This window comes from Dryobates pubescens, chromosome 35 (genome assembly GCF_014839835.1).
Source record: "Dryobates pubescens isolate bDryPub1 chromosome 35, bDryPub1.pri, whole genome shotgun sequence".
In the NCBI taxonomy this organism is placed as follows: domain Eukaryota; kingdom Metazoa; phylum Chordata; class Aves; order Piciformes; family Picidae; genus Dryobates; species Dryobates pubescens.
This window is the reverse complement of record NC_071646.1, coordinates 7,854,333-7,868,599: the sequence shown is the minus strand read 5'-3', so window position 1 is coordinate 7,868,599 and position 14,267 is coordinate 7,854,333. Positions and strand designations below refer to the sequence as shown.

The following is a 14,267-nucleotide window of genomic DNA, read 5'->3' as shown; positions in this document are numbered from 1 at the left end:
TCTGGCTGAGACTTACAGAGCTCTGTGACCTGGATCAAGCTTCTATTGGAAGCTTTGGAGATGAAGCAGCAAAATGTTGTCCTGGGCTTGAAACTGTTGAAGGAATAAAGCTCCTGTAATAGTCACTTGTGCCTGAGAGCTGTCCTGAGAGGGCTTCAGTTCTTGGCATTTGCTAATTGCTTGCTTTGGATTCTGACATTCTGCCTCCTGAAATGGAAAATGTGTCTGGGAGGGCCAAGACATTTGGCTTCAGTTCTGCAGAGGTTGTGGCAAGTCACAGAACTACAGAACATTAGGGGCTGGAAGGGACCTCTGGAGCTCATCCAGTCCCAGCCCCTGCCAGGGCAGGGCACCCAGGGCAGGGCACCCAGAACACATCCAGGTGGGGCTGGAAAGGCTCCAGAGGAGACTCCACAACCTCTCTGGGCAGCCTGCTCCAGGCTCCAGCACCCTCCCAGGGACAAAGTTTTCCCTCCTGCTCCCCTGGCAGCTGCTCTGCTCCAGCTTGCCCCCAGTGCCCCTTGTGCTGCCCTTGGCCATCCCTGAGCAGAGCCTGGCTCCAGCCCTGCACAGCTTTATCCCCAGCACTGAGGGCAGCCCTCAGGCTGCTCTGCTCCCAGCTCCCAGCCCCAGCTGCCTCAGCTGTGCTCCCAGGGAGATGTTCCACTGCCTGCAGCAGCTCTGGGGCTCTGTGCTGGACTCTCTCAAGGAGTTCCCTGAGGTCCTTCTTGACCTGAGGGGCCCAGAACTGGCCACAATATTCCATCTGTGGCCTCAGCAGGGCAGAGTAGAAGGGAAGGAGAACCTCTGTCTCTTGACTTACCACATTCCTCCTAATCCACCCCAGGCTGCCTTTGGCCCAGTCCCTGCTGTCTTTGTGACTTGCAGGAAGTTCTTGGTGTCAGTGCTTTGAGCTGTTGGGGTTGTTCTGGAGGAGCTGTTCTCTGGTCTGTCTGGTTTGGAAGTCAGCTCCTGGTGCTGCTTTCCTGCTGGGCTTTGGTGGCTGGGTGGCTTTAGGCATGGGCTGCAAGGAGGGCAGACTTCCAGATGGCACATGGGGCACTTGAGATGGTTCCTGGGAATGGCAGGGACTGGGTTAGTTGCCTCAGGGGTCTGCTTAAAACTGATTTGTTTTGTGCTCTGAATGCTGATTGCCAGGCTGGCAGCCTCTCTGTTCCCTTTGAACTCTCCCTTGGTGACTGTGTTCTGTTCTCCCCCCATAGTGTCTGACTGCCTTTGCTGTGTGCTTCCTGAGCATGAGGAGCACAAATGGAAGCTCTGCAGGTGCCTCAAGTGTCTGAGCAGTACCTTTGTGTTCTCAGGCTGTACCTGCAGTTAGTGTAGCTGACTGCTGTGACACCTCAGGCACTTCTTCCTTTCTCCCCTGGCAGGTTGGAGGACGTGTGCCTGTGCTGGACACCCTGGCAGAGCTGGTCACAAGGGGCAGGTCTATCCCAGTGCACCTGGACTACCTGCCCAGGCTGGAGGCCTTGGTGGCAGAAGTTCAAGCCTGGAAGGAGTGTGCAGCAAATACCTTCCTGTGTGAGAACTCCCCTTACTCCCTGCTGGAGGTAAGAGAGGCCAAAGCACAGCAGAGCTTTGCTGCCTCAGGGAGCATTCAGCACATCTCCAGAACTGGCCTAGGGGTTTCTGAATACAATCCAAGAAAGCCATGAATACAATCCTGCAAAAGAATTAATACCATCCTCTGAGCATGTGCATTCTGTCACTCAGTTACTGGGTTACACTCATCATTGAGTGATACTCATTGCTGGCTTACATTGATTATCTCATAGGAGTCTGTTAATGATTTGAGCATGAAGTCTCTTAGCTTGGCCTGTGCTTTTCATGCTGACTGCAGGAGGGCTGGGAAGGGACTGCTTGGAAGGGCTGGTGGCAGTGGGACAAGGGGCAATGGTTTTGAGCTGGAGCAGGGTGGATTTGGGTTGGGTATAAGGAACCCAACCCAACTCCCAGCACCCTGTGCAGTGGTACTGCCACAGGCTGCCCAGGGATGTGATTGAGGCCCTGTCCCTGGAGCATTCAAGATCAGAGTCAGTGTGGCCCTGGGCAGCCTGGTCTGGTTGCAGGTGTCCCTGGGGGTACACAAGGGGACCTTGGAGGGTCCCTTCCAGCCCACTGCAATCTGTGCCTCTGTAAACTTTTCAAGTGCTGATGCTTTAGCTGTGCTTTCTCTGCTCCTTTTAATGAGTGGTAATGAGAGTGAGCAGTGCCCCGGGCTGACCTGTGCAGGGTACAGATGGCAGTGGTGGCAGCTTTGTGGTGCTGAGGGCACTGCAGAGGGTCAGGCTGCGGCTGCCAGACTGCAAACCTGCTTGAGGCACCTTGGGTTTAGCCATGGTGAGGGTGAGGCTGTCTCTGCTGCAGCTGCACCCTGAGCCTGTGTGACCACCTGAGTTCCTCTCCCCGGTCTGTGCTGAGCCCCTTGAACGCCCCAGCCCCCCGTGGGGCCAGTGGGAGTGCAGCACAGCCCTAGGAATCCGCTGCTGCTTTCCAGGGCTTGCAGCCTGACTCACTGGAGGCTCTTCAGGTACCAGCAGTCCAGGGCAAACACAGAGGTCTGCCTGTTGTATGAAACTGAGTCTCCAAGCTCGCAGCTCTCCTCACTTCCCGGCTGAGCTCAGCCAGGCCCCCAGCCAGCCCTGAGCCGGGCAGCGGTCTGCGGCGGCGCGAGGGCAGGAGGGAGGCCCCGACCCCGCCGCAGGTGACGGCAGCAGTGCTGCTCTGCCCCGCAGGTGCTGTGTCCCCGCTGTGACATCGGCATGCTGAATCTGAAGAGGAAGCAGAAGAAGCTGAAGGAGCCAGTCCCAGGTGGAAAGAAGAAGAGCACTAAGCTGGAGACTCTGAGCGACCTGGAGCGGGCGCTGTCGGAGAGCAAAGACACAGCCTCAGCGGTAGGGCTGCGCCCCGGCCCCCTGCACCCCCTGCTGCCTCCCCTGCAGCGCTGCCACCTTCCCCTCTGCTCTGCAGGAGGCCTTCTGGGACTCTGCTTTTCTGTGCTTGCTTCAGGCTGCCCCAAATTGCTTTTAGTGGGGAAAAAGTAATCAAAGTCTCTGCTTAGTGTGGCAGTAGGCAAAGAGTGCCTGCAGGCTGCCCAAGCACGGGGAGGCCTGGGAAGTGCCACAGCCTTCTCAAGACAGGCTGGATGGGGCTTCAGCCAAGACAGAAGGGGCTTCCTCCAGTCTGGGCCTCTCCAAGAACACAGCCCAGCACCATTTATGATTAAAAGAAAGGCCACAAATGGTTGAAGAGAGCCTCCTGCATTATGAAGTCAGCAGAGCTCTGGTGCTGGGTGGAGCAGGCTTAGCTGGGGCTGAAGTGCTGCATCCCAGAGGCTCTGCTGCAGAGCCTCCACCATGGTCAGGCTGAGCAAGGTCCCATGAGCAGTGAGGAGCAGTAGGCCTTGAATCTAACTGTCCCTTAGGGTATGGGCCATTGAAGTTTGAACCTATGGCTTGAAACCTGGGTGCCAGCTCTGGGGGTGCTCCCTGGGTGCCAGCTGTGTGCTTTCCTCTAGGCCTCCCTGGTCTGGAAATCCAGACTTAAAGGCTGCATCTCTCCAAGTGCTGTAATCTCCTGTTCACAGCTGGGATGTTGCACAAGCAGCAGGCTCCCATGAGCTGCACCCAGGACAATGCATTTTGTGTGCCAGGTTTGGTTTCTGACATGAAGGGACCACGAACCTTCTTGCAGTGGGGGTTTGGCTCCTTTCACAGCCCAGTGCTGGAGCTGCAGCACTCAGCACCCATGCTCTGCCCTAGTGCTGCCTGTGCTAGGGCACCTGCCCAGTGCTTCCACAGCTGATTTCTCTCCAGTCATCACATTTCAAAGCCTTGATGTGTGAAATACCTGGGTCTGAGGATTTAGAAACCCTCCTGTACATAGTTACTGATAGACACATAACTGAAAGCAGAGGATTTGTTAGCTGCAGCTGCTCCCAGCTGCCTTTGTGAAACTGGAATCCTTTGCTGCCTTCAATAGCTGGTGCTGAAGCTGAGGAAAGGGTCATGGTGTAGGAGGGGCAGAAAACCTCAACATGAGCCAGCAATGGTCACTGGCAGCCCAGAATCCAACCCTGTGCTGGGCTGCATCCAAAGCAGGGAGAGCAGCAGCACAGGGAGGGGATTCTGCTCCTCTGCTCTGCTTAGAGCCCACCTGCAGCACTGCCTCCAGCTTTGGTGCCCCCAGCACAAGATGGGGCTGGAGCTGCTGTAGAAGGTCCAGAGGAGGCCACAGAGATGAGCAGAGGCTGCAGAACCTCCCCTGTGGGGACAGGCTGGGAGAGCTGGGGCTGTTCAGCCTAGAGAAGGCTCCAGGCAGACCTCAGAGCAGCCTTGCAGGACCTGAAGGGCTCCAGGAGAGCTGGGGAGGGACTTGGGACAAAGGCTGGGAGTGCCAGGATGAGGAACAATGGCTTTGAGCTGGGAGAGGGGAGACTGAGAGTGGAGAGGAGGAAGAAATTGTTGGCAGTGAGGGTGGGGAGACTCTGGCACAGGCTGCCCAGGGAGGCTGTGGCTGCTGTCTCCCTGGAGGTGTCCCTGCCCACGGCAGGGGGTTGGAACTGGAAGATCTTTAAGGTCCCTTCCAACCCAACCCATTCCATGACTCTGTGACATCCTCTGGAGCACAGCTGAGCTCCTCTGGGGTTTACAAACTCCAAAGGGAGTGCATGAGGCAGGGCAGGGCTCAGGGCAGGGCTCTGGGCATGGCTCACACCAGAGATGCTTTTGTGTTCCTGAAAACTGCCCAGAAGAGTTTTGTGGTCAGCCAGAGGCAGGCTGAGAGCAGCAGCTGCAAGCCACAGCAGAACTGAAGCTGTTTTGGTCAGGGGTTTGAGGAGATTTGGAGAGGGAGGGAGATGCAAGGTTGTGCTTTACAAAGGAATTAGCTTCGTGTCTCTGGGCCTGATGAGGAAGCAGAAGGGAACTGAGTTCACATTCCTGCCGCCCCTGCCCCCCTGCCGCCCCTGCCCCCCTGCCTCCCCTGCCCCTCCTGCCCCCCTGCCGCCCCTGCCCCCTGCCGCCCCTGCCCCTCCTGCCTCCCCTGCCCCTCCTGCCTCCCCTGCTCCCCTGCCCCCCTGCTCCCCTGCCGCCCCTGCTCCCCTGCTCCCCTGCCCCTCCTGCCGCCCCTGCCCCTCCTGCCTCCCCTGCCCCTCCTGCCTCCCCTGCTCCCCTGCCCCCCTGCTCCCCTGCTCCCCTGCCCCCCTGCTCCCCTGCTCCCCTGCTCCCCTGCTCCCCTGCCCCTCCTGCCTCCCCTGCCCCTCCTGCCCCCCTGCCGCCCCTGCCCCCCTGCCGCCCCTGCCCCTCCTGCTCCCCTGCCCCCCTGCTCCCCTGCCGCCCCTGCCCCTCCTGCCTCCCCTGCCCCTCCTGCTCCCCTGCCCCCCTGCTCCCCTGCCCCTCCTGCTCCCCTGCCCCTCCTGCTCCCCTGCCCCCCTGCTCCCCTGCCCCTCCTGCTCCCCTGCCCCTCCTGCTCCCCTGCCCCTCCTGCTCCCCTGCCCCCCTGCTCCCCTGCCCCTCCTGCTCCCCTGCCCCTCCTGCTCCCCTGCCCCTCCTGCTCCCCTGCCCCTCCTGCTCCCCTGCTGCCCCTGCCCCCCTGCTCCCCTGCCCCCCTGCTCCCCTGCCCCCCTGCTCCCCTGCCCCCCTGCTCCCCTGCCCCTCCTGCTCCCCTGCCGCCCCTGCCCCCCTGCCCCCCTGCCCCCCTGCTCCCCTGCTCCCCTGCCGCCCCTGCTCCCCTGCCCCCCTGCCCCTCCTGCCCCCCTGCCCCTCCTGCTCCCCTGCCCCTCCTGCTCCCCTGCCGCCCCTGCCCCCCTGCCCTCCTGCCCCCCTGCTCCCCTGCCCCCCTGCCCCCCCTGCTCCCCTGCCCCCCCTGCCCCCCCTGCCCCCCCTGCCCCCCCTGCCCCCCTGCCCCTCCTGCCCCCCTGCCCCCCCTGCCCCCCTGCTCCCCTGCCCCCCCTGCCCCCCTGCTCCCCTGCCCCTCCTGCCCCCCTGCCCCTCCTGCTCCCCTGCTCCCCTGCCCCTCCTGCCCCTCCTGCCCCCCTGTCCCTCCTGCTCCCCTGCCCCTCCTGCCCCCCTGTCCCTCCTGCTCCCCTGCCCCCCCTGCCGCCCCTGCCGCCCCTGCTCCCCTGCCCCCCCTGCCGCCCCTGCCACCCCTGCTCCCCTGCTGCCCCTGCCCCCCTGCTCCCCTGCAGGCACCGAGGCAGGGGCAGGCCTGGGGGCTGAGCAGCCCGGAGGTGATCCGAGGCCGCGGAGGGGGTGAGGGGGCAGCGGCGCTCCCCTGAGCTGACCTCCCTTCCTCTGCTGTCCCTCGCAGATGGCCACGCTGGGGGAGGCCAGGCTGAAGGAGATGGAGGCGCTGCGCTCCCTGCGGGCCGCCAACGAGGGGAAGGTGCTGGGCGGCGAGGAGGAGGCGGAGCTGAGGGTCTGCCTGTGCCAGAAGGAGCCTGCGGCGCCCATGCTGCAGTGTGAGCTCTGCAGGGGCTTCTTCCACACCGCCTGCGTCCCGGCGCCCGGCCTGCCGCAGGGCCCTGCCGTGTGGCTGTGCCCGCAGTGCCACCGCTCCGAGAAGCCTCCCCTGGAGAGGATCCTGCCCCTGCTGGCCGCCCTGCAGCGCATCCGAGTGCGGCTGCCCGAGGGGGATGCCCTGCGCTACATGATCGAGAGAACTGTCAGCTGGCAGCACAGGGCACAGCAGATGCTCTACTCAGGGAACCTCAAACTCATACAGGACAAAATGGGCTCAGGATTATTGTACAGCAGGTGGCAAACCACAGCAGGGCAGCTGCCAGAGGCTAACAAGGTGAGGGGCTGCGGGGGGGTGGGCAGCAGGAGTGCTCTGGGTTGGTTCTGGCTGTGGGGGTGGAGCAGCTCTGCTCTGGGCGCAGGCTGAAGGAGCTGGGGGTGTTCAGCCTGGAGAAGAGAAGGCTCCAGGGAGACCTTAGAGCTGCCTTCCAGTATCTGAAGGGGCTACAAGAAGGCTGCAGAGGGACTGTTCCCAAAGGCCTGCAGGGCCAGGCCCAGGGGCAATTATTTGAAATGAGAGCAGAGCAGATTGAGATTGGATGTGAGGAACAAGTTGTGCAGCAGGAGGCTGCTGGAGCACTGCAGCAGGTTGCCCAGGGAGGGGGAGGGGGCTGGGGCCCATCCCTGGAGATATCCAAGGTGAGGCTGGACAGTGCTCTGGGCAGCCTGACCCAGTGGAGGATGTCCCTGAAGTGGGGCTGGACTGGAGGAGCTTTGGAGCTCCCTTCCAACCCAGAGCATTCTGTGATTCTGTGAAGCACTGCTTGTGTTGCTGCACAGAGAGGAGTTTGGGTTCTGCCTTGGCTGTTAGCCAGGATGGTGTCCTGCAGCAGCAGCTTCTTCTGCTGCAGTCCTGGGAGCAGTTACCCCTCAGGGTCTGTTTCCCCTTCTCCTCCTCCCATGTCCTGCTCTCTGGTGCTGTTAGCACAGAGCTGCTGGAGCCATGGATCCCGGGGTGCTTAGTGGTCACTTAGCTTTGCCACTCTGTGCTTGCAGGTATTGCAATGCAGTTTTCAGTGCTGAGAGTTGGTGAGAGAGGCTCCAAGTGTGCAGAGTGTCACCAGCTCAGCTCTCAGGCTGGGGCTGCCTTCAGAGGCCATCTCCATCAGTTGCTGCTCCTCCATTCCCTTATCACTTGCACTCACAGCTGATGTTTTGCTCTCACTGCTAAGGAGCTGCTCCTGCTGTGGCCGTGGGGGAGTCTCAGACTTCCTCCAGTAAAGATCCTTCAGCAAAGCACACAGGGAGAGTGGGCAGTGGGCTGAGCATTCCTGGTGCTCCTGAGAGGGTAAATGCAGGAAGAAACCCTGAGACAAGAGCTGTGTGCAGCACCAGGAGCATCAACCCCCCCCACAATGAGCTGCACTTCTGCTTTCTGAGGGACACCCTCAGCTCTGCTGGCCCAGGCCTGTCAGAGCTGGTCTGTGCCTTGTGCTCTCACACTCAGTTGTGTTCAGACATTAGAGCTGCCACACACCTGAAGAGATGCTGGAGCTGCTTCCCAGGGAGCTGTTCCAAGGTGCCTGTGCTGAGCAGATTCTTCAACAGGCAGGGAAGGAAGATTGTGTTCAGACACCCAGGAATCTGTCTGATCATTTGAAAGGATCTCCTCAGCAGAGCCACAACAGCTGAGAGGAACTGGGCAGTGTTTTAGGCAGGTCAGGTGAGGTTTGGGCCAGAACTGGAAGCAGTGAGCTTAGTTTCATAGCTGAGTGTGGCACTGTGAGCTTCCTCCAGCCTGGAAGCAGTTTAACCATTCCTGTGTAGTCTGGAGCTCAACTCAGGAAACCTCCTAAACCGAGGTGGCTCCAACAGAGCTACTCCAGGCCCTTGTGATTGCACTTCCCACAGCAGAAGTGCCAGGGGAGCTCAGTGGGAGAGCATCTGACCATGGGCACCAGCTTGGGTCCCTGCCTGGCCTCAGCTGAGGAGCTTTGCTATGGACAGTGGTGCTGGGGGCAGGTCAGAGGTAGCCCCCAGAGCTATCTCAGCACAGGCACTGAGCTGAATCTTGTTCCTGGTGGATCTGAGATGTGATTTTGGTGCATGCAGTGTCCTGTCCTGCACCAGTTCTGTTTGCCCTGTTCCCTGAGGTGATGCCCCAGAGGAGCTGGAGCTGGGCACTGGCTGAAGTGAGGAGTGTGGAGCATATGAGGAGGAGCAGTGAGGGCTGAGGAGAGCAGCTTTAGGAAGGGGCCCAGACACTGGGGGTTGCCAGGCAGACCACACTGTGGCAGGCATCTGGTGAGGTGCCTGACACTCACAGGGCCCAGGCTGGCAGCCTGTGGCCTATGCCCAACTAAGGACATGGTTTGCATTGGCACATCCCTGTGCTGAGGCAGGGAATGGCCTTGGGACAGCTCAGGGTCTGGTTGGACCAACACAGTGTGCAGGAGGCTGTGCTGTCCTCCCTGGAGATGGAGCCTGGATCATCCCCACAGTGCCTGCCCCTCAGGCCCTGCTCTGCACCCTGGGGCTGGTGTCTGCCCTCTGGAACTGATCACTGAGTCCCCTGGAGCCTGCCAGCTGTGGCAGCGAAGCTGCTTTTGCCTGCTGTGGGTGAAGGGTTTGGGTGTGCCAGGTGGAGCAGTTTCCACTGATGGAAACCACTGCAAGACAGACAAGCAGTGACTGAGCTGCAGTTGGCTGCAGTGACTGAGCTGCAGTTGGCAGCAGTGACAGGGCAGCAGTGACTGAGCTGCAGTTGGCAGCAGTGACAGGGCAGCAGTGCCTGAGCTGCGGCTGGCTGCAGCGACAGAGCTGCGGCTGGCAGCAGTGACTGAGCTGCAGCTGGCAGCGGTGACTGAGCTGCAGTTGGCTGCGGTGACTGAGCTGCAGTGACTGAGCTGCAGCTGGCAGCAGTGACTGAGCTGCAGCTGGCAGCGGTGACTGAGCTGCAGCTGGCAGCGGTGACTGAGGTGCAGTTGGCTGCGGTGACTGAGCTGCAGTTGGCTGTGGTGACTGAGCTGCAGTTGGCTGCGGTGACTGAGCTGCGGTGACTGAGCTGCAGTTGGCTGCGGTGACTGAGCTGCAGCTGGCAGCGGTGACTGAGCTGCAGTGACTGAGCTGCAGTTGGCTGCGGTGACTGAGCTGCAGTTGGCTGTGGTGACTGAGCTGCAGCTGGCAGCGGTGACTGAGCTGCAGCTGGCAGCGGTGACTGAGCTGCAGTGACTGAGCTGCAGTGACTGAGCTGCAGTGACTGAGCTGCAGTTGGCTGCAGTGACTGAGCTGCAGTTGGCTGCGGTGACTGAGCTGCAGCTGGCTGCGGTGACTGAGCTGCAGTGACAGAGCTGCAGTTGGCTGTGGTGACTGAGCTGCAGCTGGCAGCAGTGACAGAGCTGCAGTTGGCTGCGGTGACTGAGCTGCAGTGACTGAGCTGTGGCTGGCAGCAGTGACTGAGCTGCAGTGCCTGAGCTGCAGCTGGCTGCAGTGCCTGAGCTGCAGTGCCTGAGCTGCAGCTGGCTGCAGTGCCTGAGCTGCAGTGCCTGAGCTGCAGCTGGTTGCAGTGCCTGAGCTGCTGCTTCTCTTCCCTCCCCAGGTTTCCCAGCCCATCGGAGCGATGTCCTTCTCCGTGCCCCACGACCGGGACAGCAGCAGCAGCATCTCCTTCCCTTCTCCCTTCTGCACAGGACAGCCCTGCATCCCCCTGCATGGTTTGTAATCCTCGGCTCCCTTCTTGCCGCCCCCGTGGGGAGGAGAGGGCCTGCAGGAGGTGCCTGAGGCGCAGAGGCAGCTGCCTGCACGGCTCCTGGCTGCTTCTCCCTCCCCTCGGCACCTTGGGCACTTGGTGGCCACCCTGGGCAGAGGGGGCAGGTTTCACACAGCTGCCGGAAGGCTGTGAGCCAGCAGCACCCAGAGGTGCCAGGGAGAGCTGGCCCTGCCCCACCTGCCCAGCACGCAGCGGGCTGTGAGCAGCCAGAGGGCTGCCAGGGAGCAGAGACCACTGGAATGGCAGAGGCTGGATGGGAGCAGCATGGGGAAGCAGAGCTGGAGGCCAGGGCCTCCAGGGGAGCTTTGCTGCAGCACAGCTGCCACAGACCCACAGAATTTCCTGCTCTCAGCTGCTGTGGCTGCTCTGTGCTCCAGGCTGCTCAGTCCCTGCCTCAGACTTTGTGTTGGGCTGGCACAGAGCTGCTGTGAACTGCATCACTTCACAGCTGGGAGAAGTGATTTGTGTTCCTCTCCTCCTGGTGCCCCTTGCTCCAGGGCCTCAGGGCTAGGCTCCCCTCTGGCTTTTCAAGCCCCTGCAAGAGTACAGAAGATGCTTACTGCAGTTCAGTGTCACAGTTAGAACCAAACAAGGCCTCTCTGCTGCCAGCTTCATTTTCCAGGCCCTGTTTGAGTGGTGCTGAGTTCCCTCTTGAACTGCTGCTACTGCCCCACTGACCTTGGCCTCCCCTGGCTGGGACTGCTTCAGGAGCCCAAGGCAAGCAGGTGGTGACTGCAGCAGCACCCAGCTGCCAGGCTCCTCCTCTCAGCTTTTCTTCCTCTCCTCCCTTGGCTTCCCCTGTGCCTTTCACTCAGCTCATTGTAGCCACAGGGAGGGGATCATCACACCTCCTGTGGCTTCAGAGGGCAGAGAAGTTGCCAGGAGTGGGAGGAATTGTTTATCCTTGGGCCAGAAGTGATGAAGTGTGGAAGGGCACAGAGCCCCAGCAGGAACTTCTGCCCCAGCCTTTCTCTTTTTAACTCTGCTGTTAAGGATGAGCAGAGGAGGGACCAGAGCAGAGCAGTGAGGAGGAAGGAACAGAGCAGAGCAGTGAAGAGGAGGGACCAGAGCAGAGCAGTGAGGAGGAAGGAACAGAGCAGAGCAGTGAGGAGGAAGGAACAGAGCAGAGCAGTGAGGAGGAGGGACCAGAGCAGAGCAGTGAGGAGGAGGGACCAGAGCAGAGCAGTGAGGAGGAAGGAACAGAGCAGAGCAGTGAGGAGGAAGGAACAGAGCAGAGCAGTGAAGAGGAGGGACCAGAGCAGAGCAGTGAGGAGGAAGGAACAGAGCAGAGCAGTGAGGAGGAAGGAACAGAGCAAAGCAGTGAGGAGGAGGGACCAGAGCAGAGCTAATTCATACAGGGGCAGACTTTAAAGCCTTCACAGCTTTTGTAATGTGCTCCCAAGAGGATTTTCATTCTCTGTGCTGACACTGAAGAATTCCTCTTCTCCTCTCTGTCTTTCACCACAGTCATCAGCACAGAGCTGGATGAGCTGATGATGGAAGCTCAGCTGCTGCAAGTTTCCCTGCCTGAAATACAGGAGCTGTACCAGGCCCTGTTCACAAAGCCAAGCCCTGGGGTGCAGGCAGAGCAGAGGTCACCTGTGGGAGCCACCAACGAGAAGGTAAATGTCTGGCAGCAGCAGGGAGCTCAGGGCCCCTGCAGCAAAGCCTCCACCTCAACCCATGAGCTCTGCAAGGAGGTTTGTGGCTCTGGCTGAAGGACTTCTGCCCTGTGCAGAAGGGGCAGGAAGGTGATAAGGAGCTTGTTACAAACTGTTCAGCTCGGGGCCCAGTGCCTCCTTGCCCCTTGAATCTGCTTTCTGTGGGGACTGGTTTGAGTCCATCTCCTAAGCTGACTCTTGCCCAGTGCTGATGAGGCTTCCAAGGAGCTGCCTCTGAAGCAGTAGGCTCTGCAGGTCTGTCCCTGTGCCCCCAGCCTTTGCTCCCCCTTCCACTGCAGCATTCACCCTGCCACTGTGCTTGCACTGCAGCCTGGCCTGAGGCAGGGGCTGGAGTAACAGGCAGGGGGCAGCTGGGTGGGCACAGCAGAGCCAGGGCAGGGGAGGGCAGCTGGGTGGGCAGAGCAGTGCCAGGGCAGGGGAGGGCAGCTGGGTGGGCAGAGCAGTGCCAGGGCAGGGGGCAGCTGGGTGCTCACAGCTCTGCCCTGTTGCCTCCCCAGCAGGCCGAGTGCTGCCGGGGCAGGAGGGAGGGGATGAGCTCCATGGAGAGGAAGCTGAAGCGGCGCCTGGAGAGGGAGAGCTGCTGCGAGGAGAAGAGAGCCAGGGTGAAAAAAGTGAGAACCCCCAAGAAGAAGAAGCTGAAACTGAGCCCCTCCAAGGAGCTGAGCAGCAACAGAGTGGAGAGGGAGAGGCTCCTGGAGCTGCAGCGCTGCAGTGACAGCCAGCTGCTGGCCTCGGACGTGTCCTCGGAGCAGGAGGACTCTGAGGATGAGGATGCCATCTGCCCTGCCGTGAACTGCCTGCAGCCTGAGGGGGATGAGGTCAGTGGAGGCAGAGCTGCTGCCTGGTTCTGCATGCTGAGGAGGCTCAGCTGCCCTGCAGAAAGGAGCAGGAGCTGCTTGGGGATGCAGGGACAGTGGCTGCTGCTGCTGGGACACTGGGGCCATGCTTCCCACCTCCTCCAGGGGCAGCTGTGCAGCTGGGGCTGGGGAGGGCAGGTGGGCATCAAAGCATCTGCATGGAGGCAGGAGGAGGAGGAGGTGCTGAGCTCTGCTCCTGGCGCAGGGCTGGGCTGCAGCCTTTCTGCAGCTGGAGGCAGCGGAGCTCTGCACAGGCCCAGCCAGAGAAGGCAGAGCAGGGACGTCCCTGGGTGTCTGGGAGGGCCCTGGTGGCACTGCCATCCACAGCCTGCCTGTAGGAGGGCTAAGGGCAGAGTTCCCTGCTCAGCTCCACAGGAGGCCAGGGAGCAGCAGCTGTGTCCCCAGCAGCAGTGCTGCAGAGGCGGCAGCCGAGGGCCGCAGGTGTTTGGTCCTGCCCTGAGCACCTCCTTGTCTGTTCTGCACCAGGTGGACTGGGTCCAGTGCGATGGCAGCTGCAACCAGTGGTTCCACCAGGTGTGTGTGGGCATCTCTGCAGAGCTGGCAGAGAAGGAGGACTACATCTGCACCAGCTGCTCGGGGAAGGACTCTCAGCACCGCAAGTGAAGCTGCCGCGGCGCTCGGGACTGCGGCCGGGGCCCCGGGGGCTGCCTGAAGAGCCAGGCTGCAAATGGTGCTACTTCTATCCTCATGGGATCACTTTTCCAGAACTCAAAACAAAAACCCCAAGCGACCCACCCCCATTTTTGACACTTTTGTATTTCCCTTGAGCTGTTTGTGGCGGTTGGGGCCGGCGATGCTGGCTGTGGCAGGGGCTGGGCGGGCGCCGGACACTTGCAGCTCTCCTTGTACAGCGTTCAGTTACCTCTGGCCTCGGCCCAGCCCCCTGAGCTCACCCTGGCTAGGTGCACACAGCCCAGAGATCCAGACCCCTGCACCACCAGTGTTCCAATGAACCCTCCTGGGAGGAGCTCCCTCTGTTTACTCTCTTTGGACTCTTTCAGGGTTTGCTTTGGGGTTTTTCCCACTTTGGGGTTTTTTTTTTGTTGGTTTGGGGTTTTTTTTTGTAGACTTAGGTTTATTTATCTGAGCAATAACTTCTCTGTCTCGGTTTCAGTGACTGGAAAGACAACTCTCAGAGGGGGTTTGCTTCTAGCGTTGGTCTGGGTGCACAGGGAGCAGAGGTAGAGCCTAGAGTCACTGATGGCCCAGGGAGGTAGAAGACAGGAAGAGGAAACACAGAGTCTGTAAAGTAATGAATTGCCACAGCTGTATTTTGGCTTTCTCCTTTTTTGGGTAGCTTGTATCAAATGTTGCAGTTTCTATTGTGGAATAAACCCCCTGGTTATGTTATAAAATTAAATGTTGCTGTTTCTAGAGAGCTTGAGAAGGCAGCTTCCTTTCCCCCCCCAGCCTGCTGCCTGCAGCCCTGGCTTGGCTCCTGCAGGAGAGGTGCAGAGGC

General features: G+C 60.6%; 1 protein-coding gene across 1 annotated transcript in view; it reads left to right on the top strand.

The window, feature by feature from the left end:
* Positions 1-13,436, top strand: part of KDM5B (lysine demethylase 5B) — a 73,219-nt gene extending 59,783 nt beyond the window's left edge. Inside the window, exons 21-27 of the mRNA XM_054176581.1 lie at positions 1,392-1,571; positions 2,757-2,915; positions 6,331-6,816; positions 10,078-10,192; positions 11,716-11,870; positions 12,431-12,748; positions 13,274-13,436. Of these exons, the coding sequence (XP_054032556.1) occupies positions 1,392-1,571; positions 2,757-2,915; positions 6,331-6,816; positions 10,078-10,192; positions 11,716-11,870; positions 12,431-12,748; positions 13,274-13,411 (1,551 nt within the window). The 3' untranslated portion in view covers positions 13,412-13,436. The remainder of the gene's footprint in view (positions 1-1,391; positions 1,572-2,756; positions 2,916-6,330; positions 6,817-10,077; positions 10,193-11,715; positions 11,871-12,430; positions 12,749-13,273) is intronic.
* Positions 13,437-14,267: the final 831 nt, after the last annotated feature.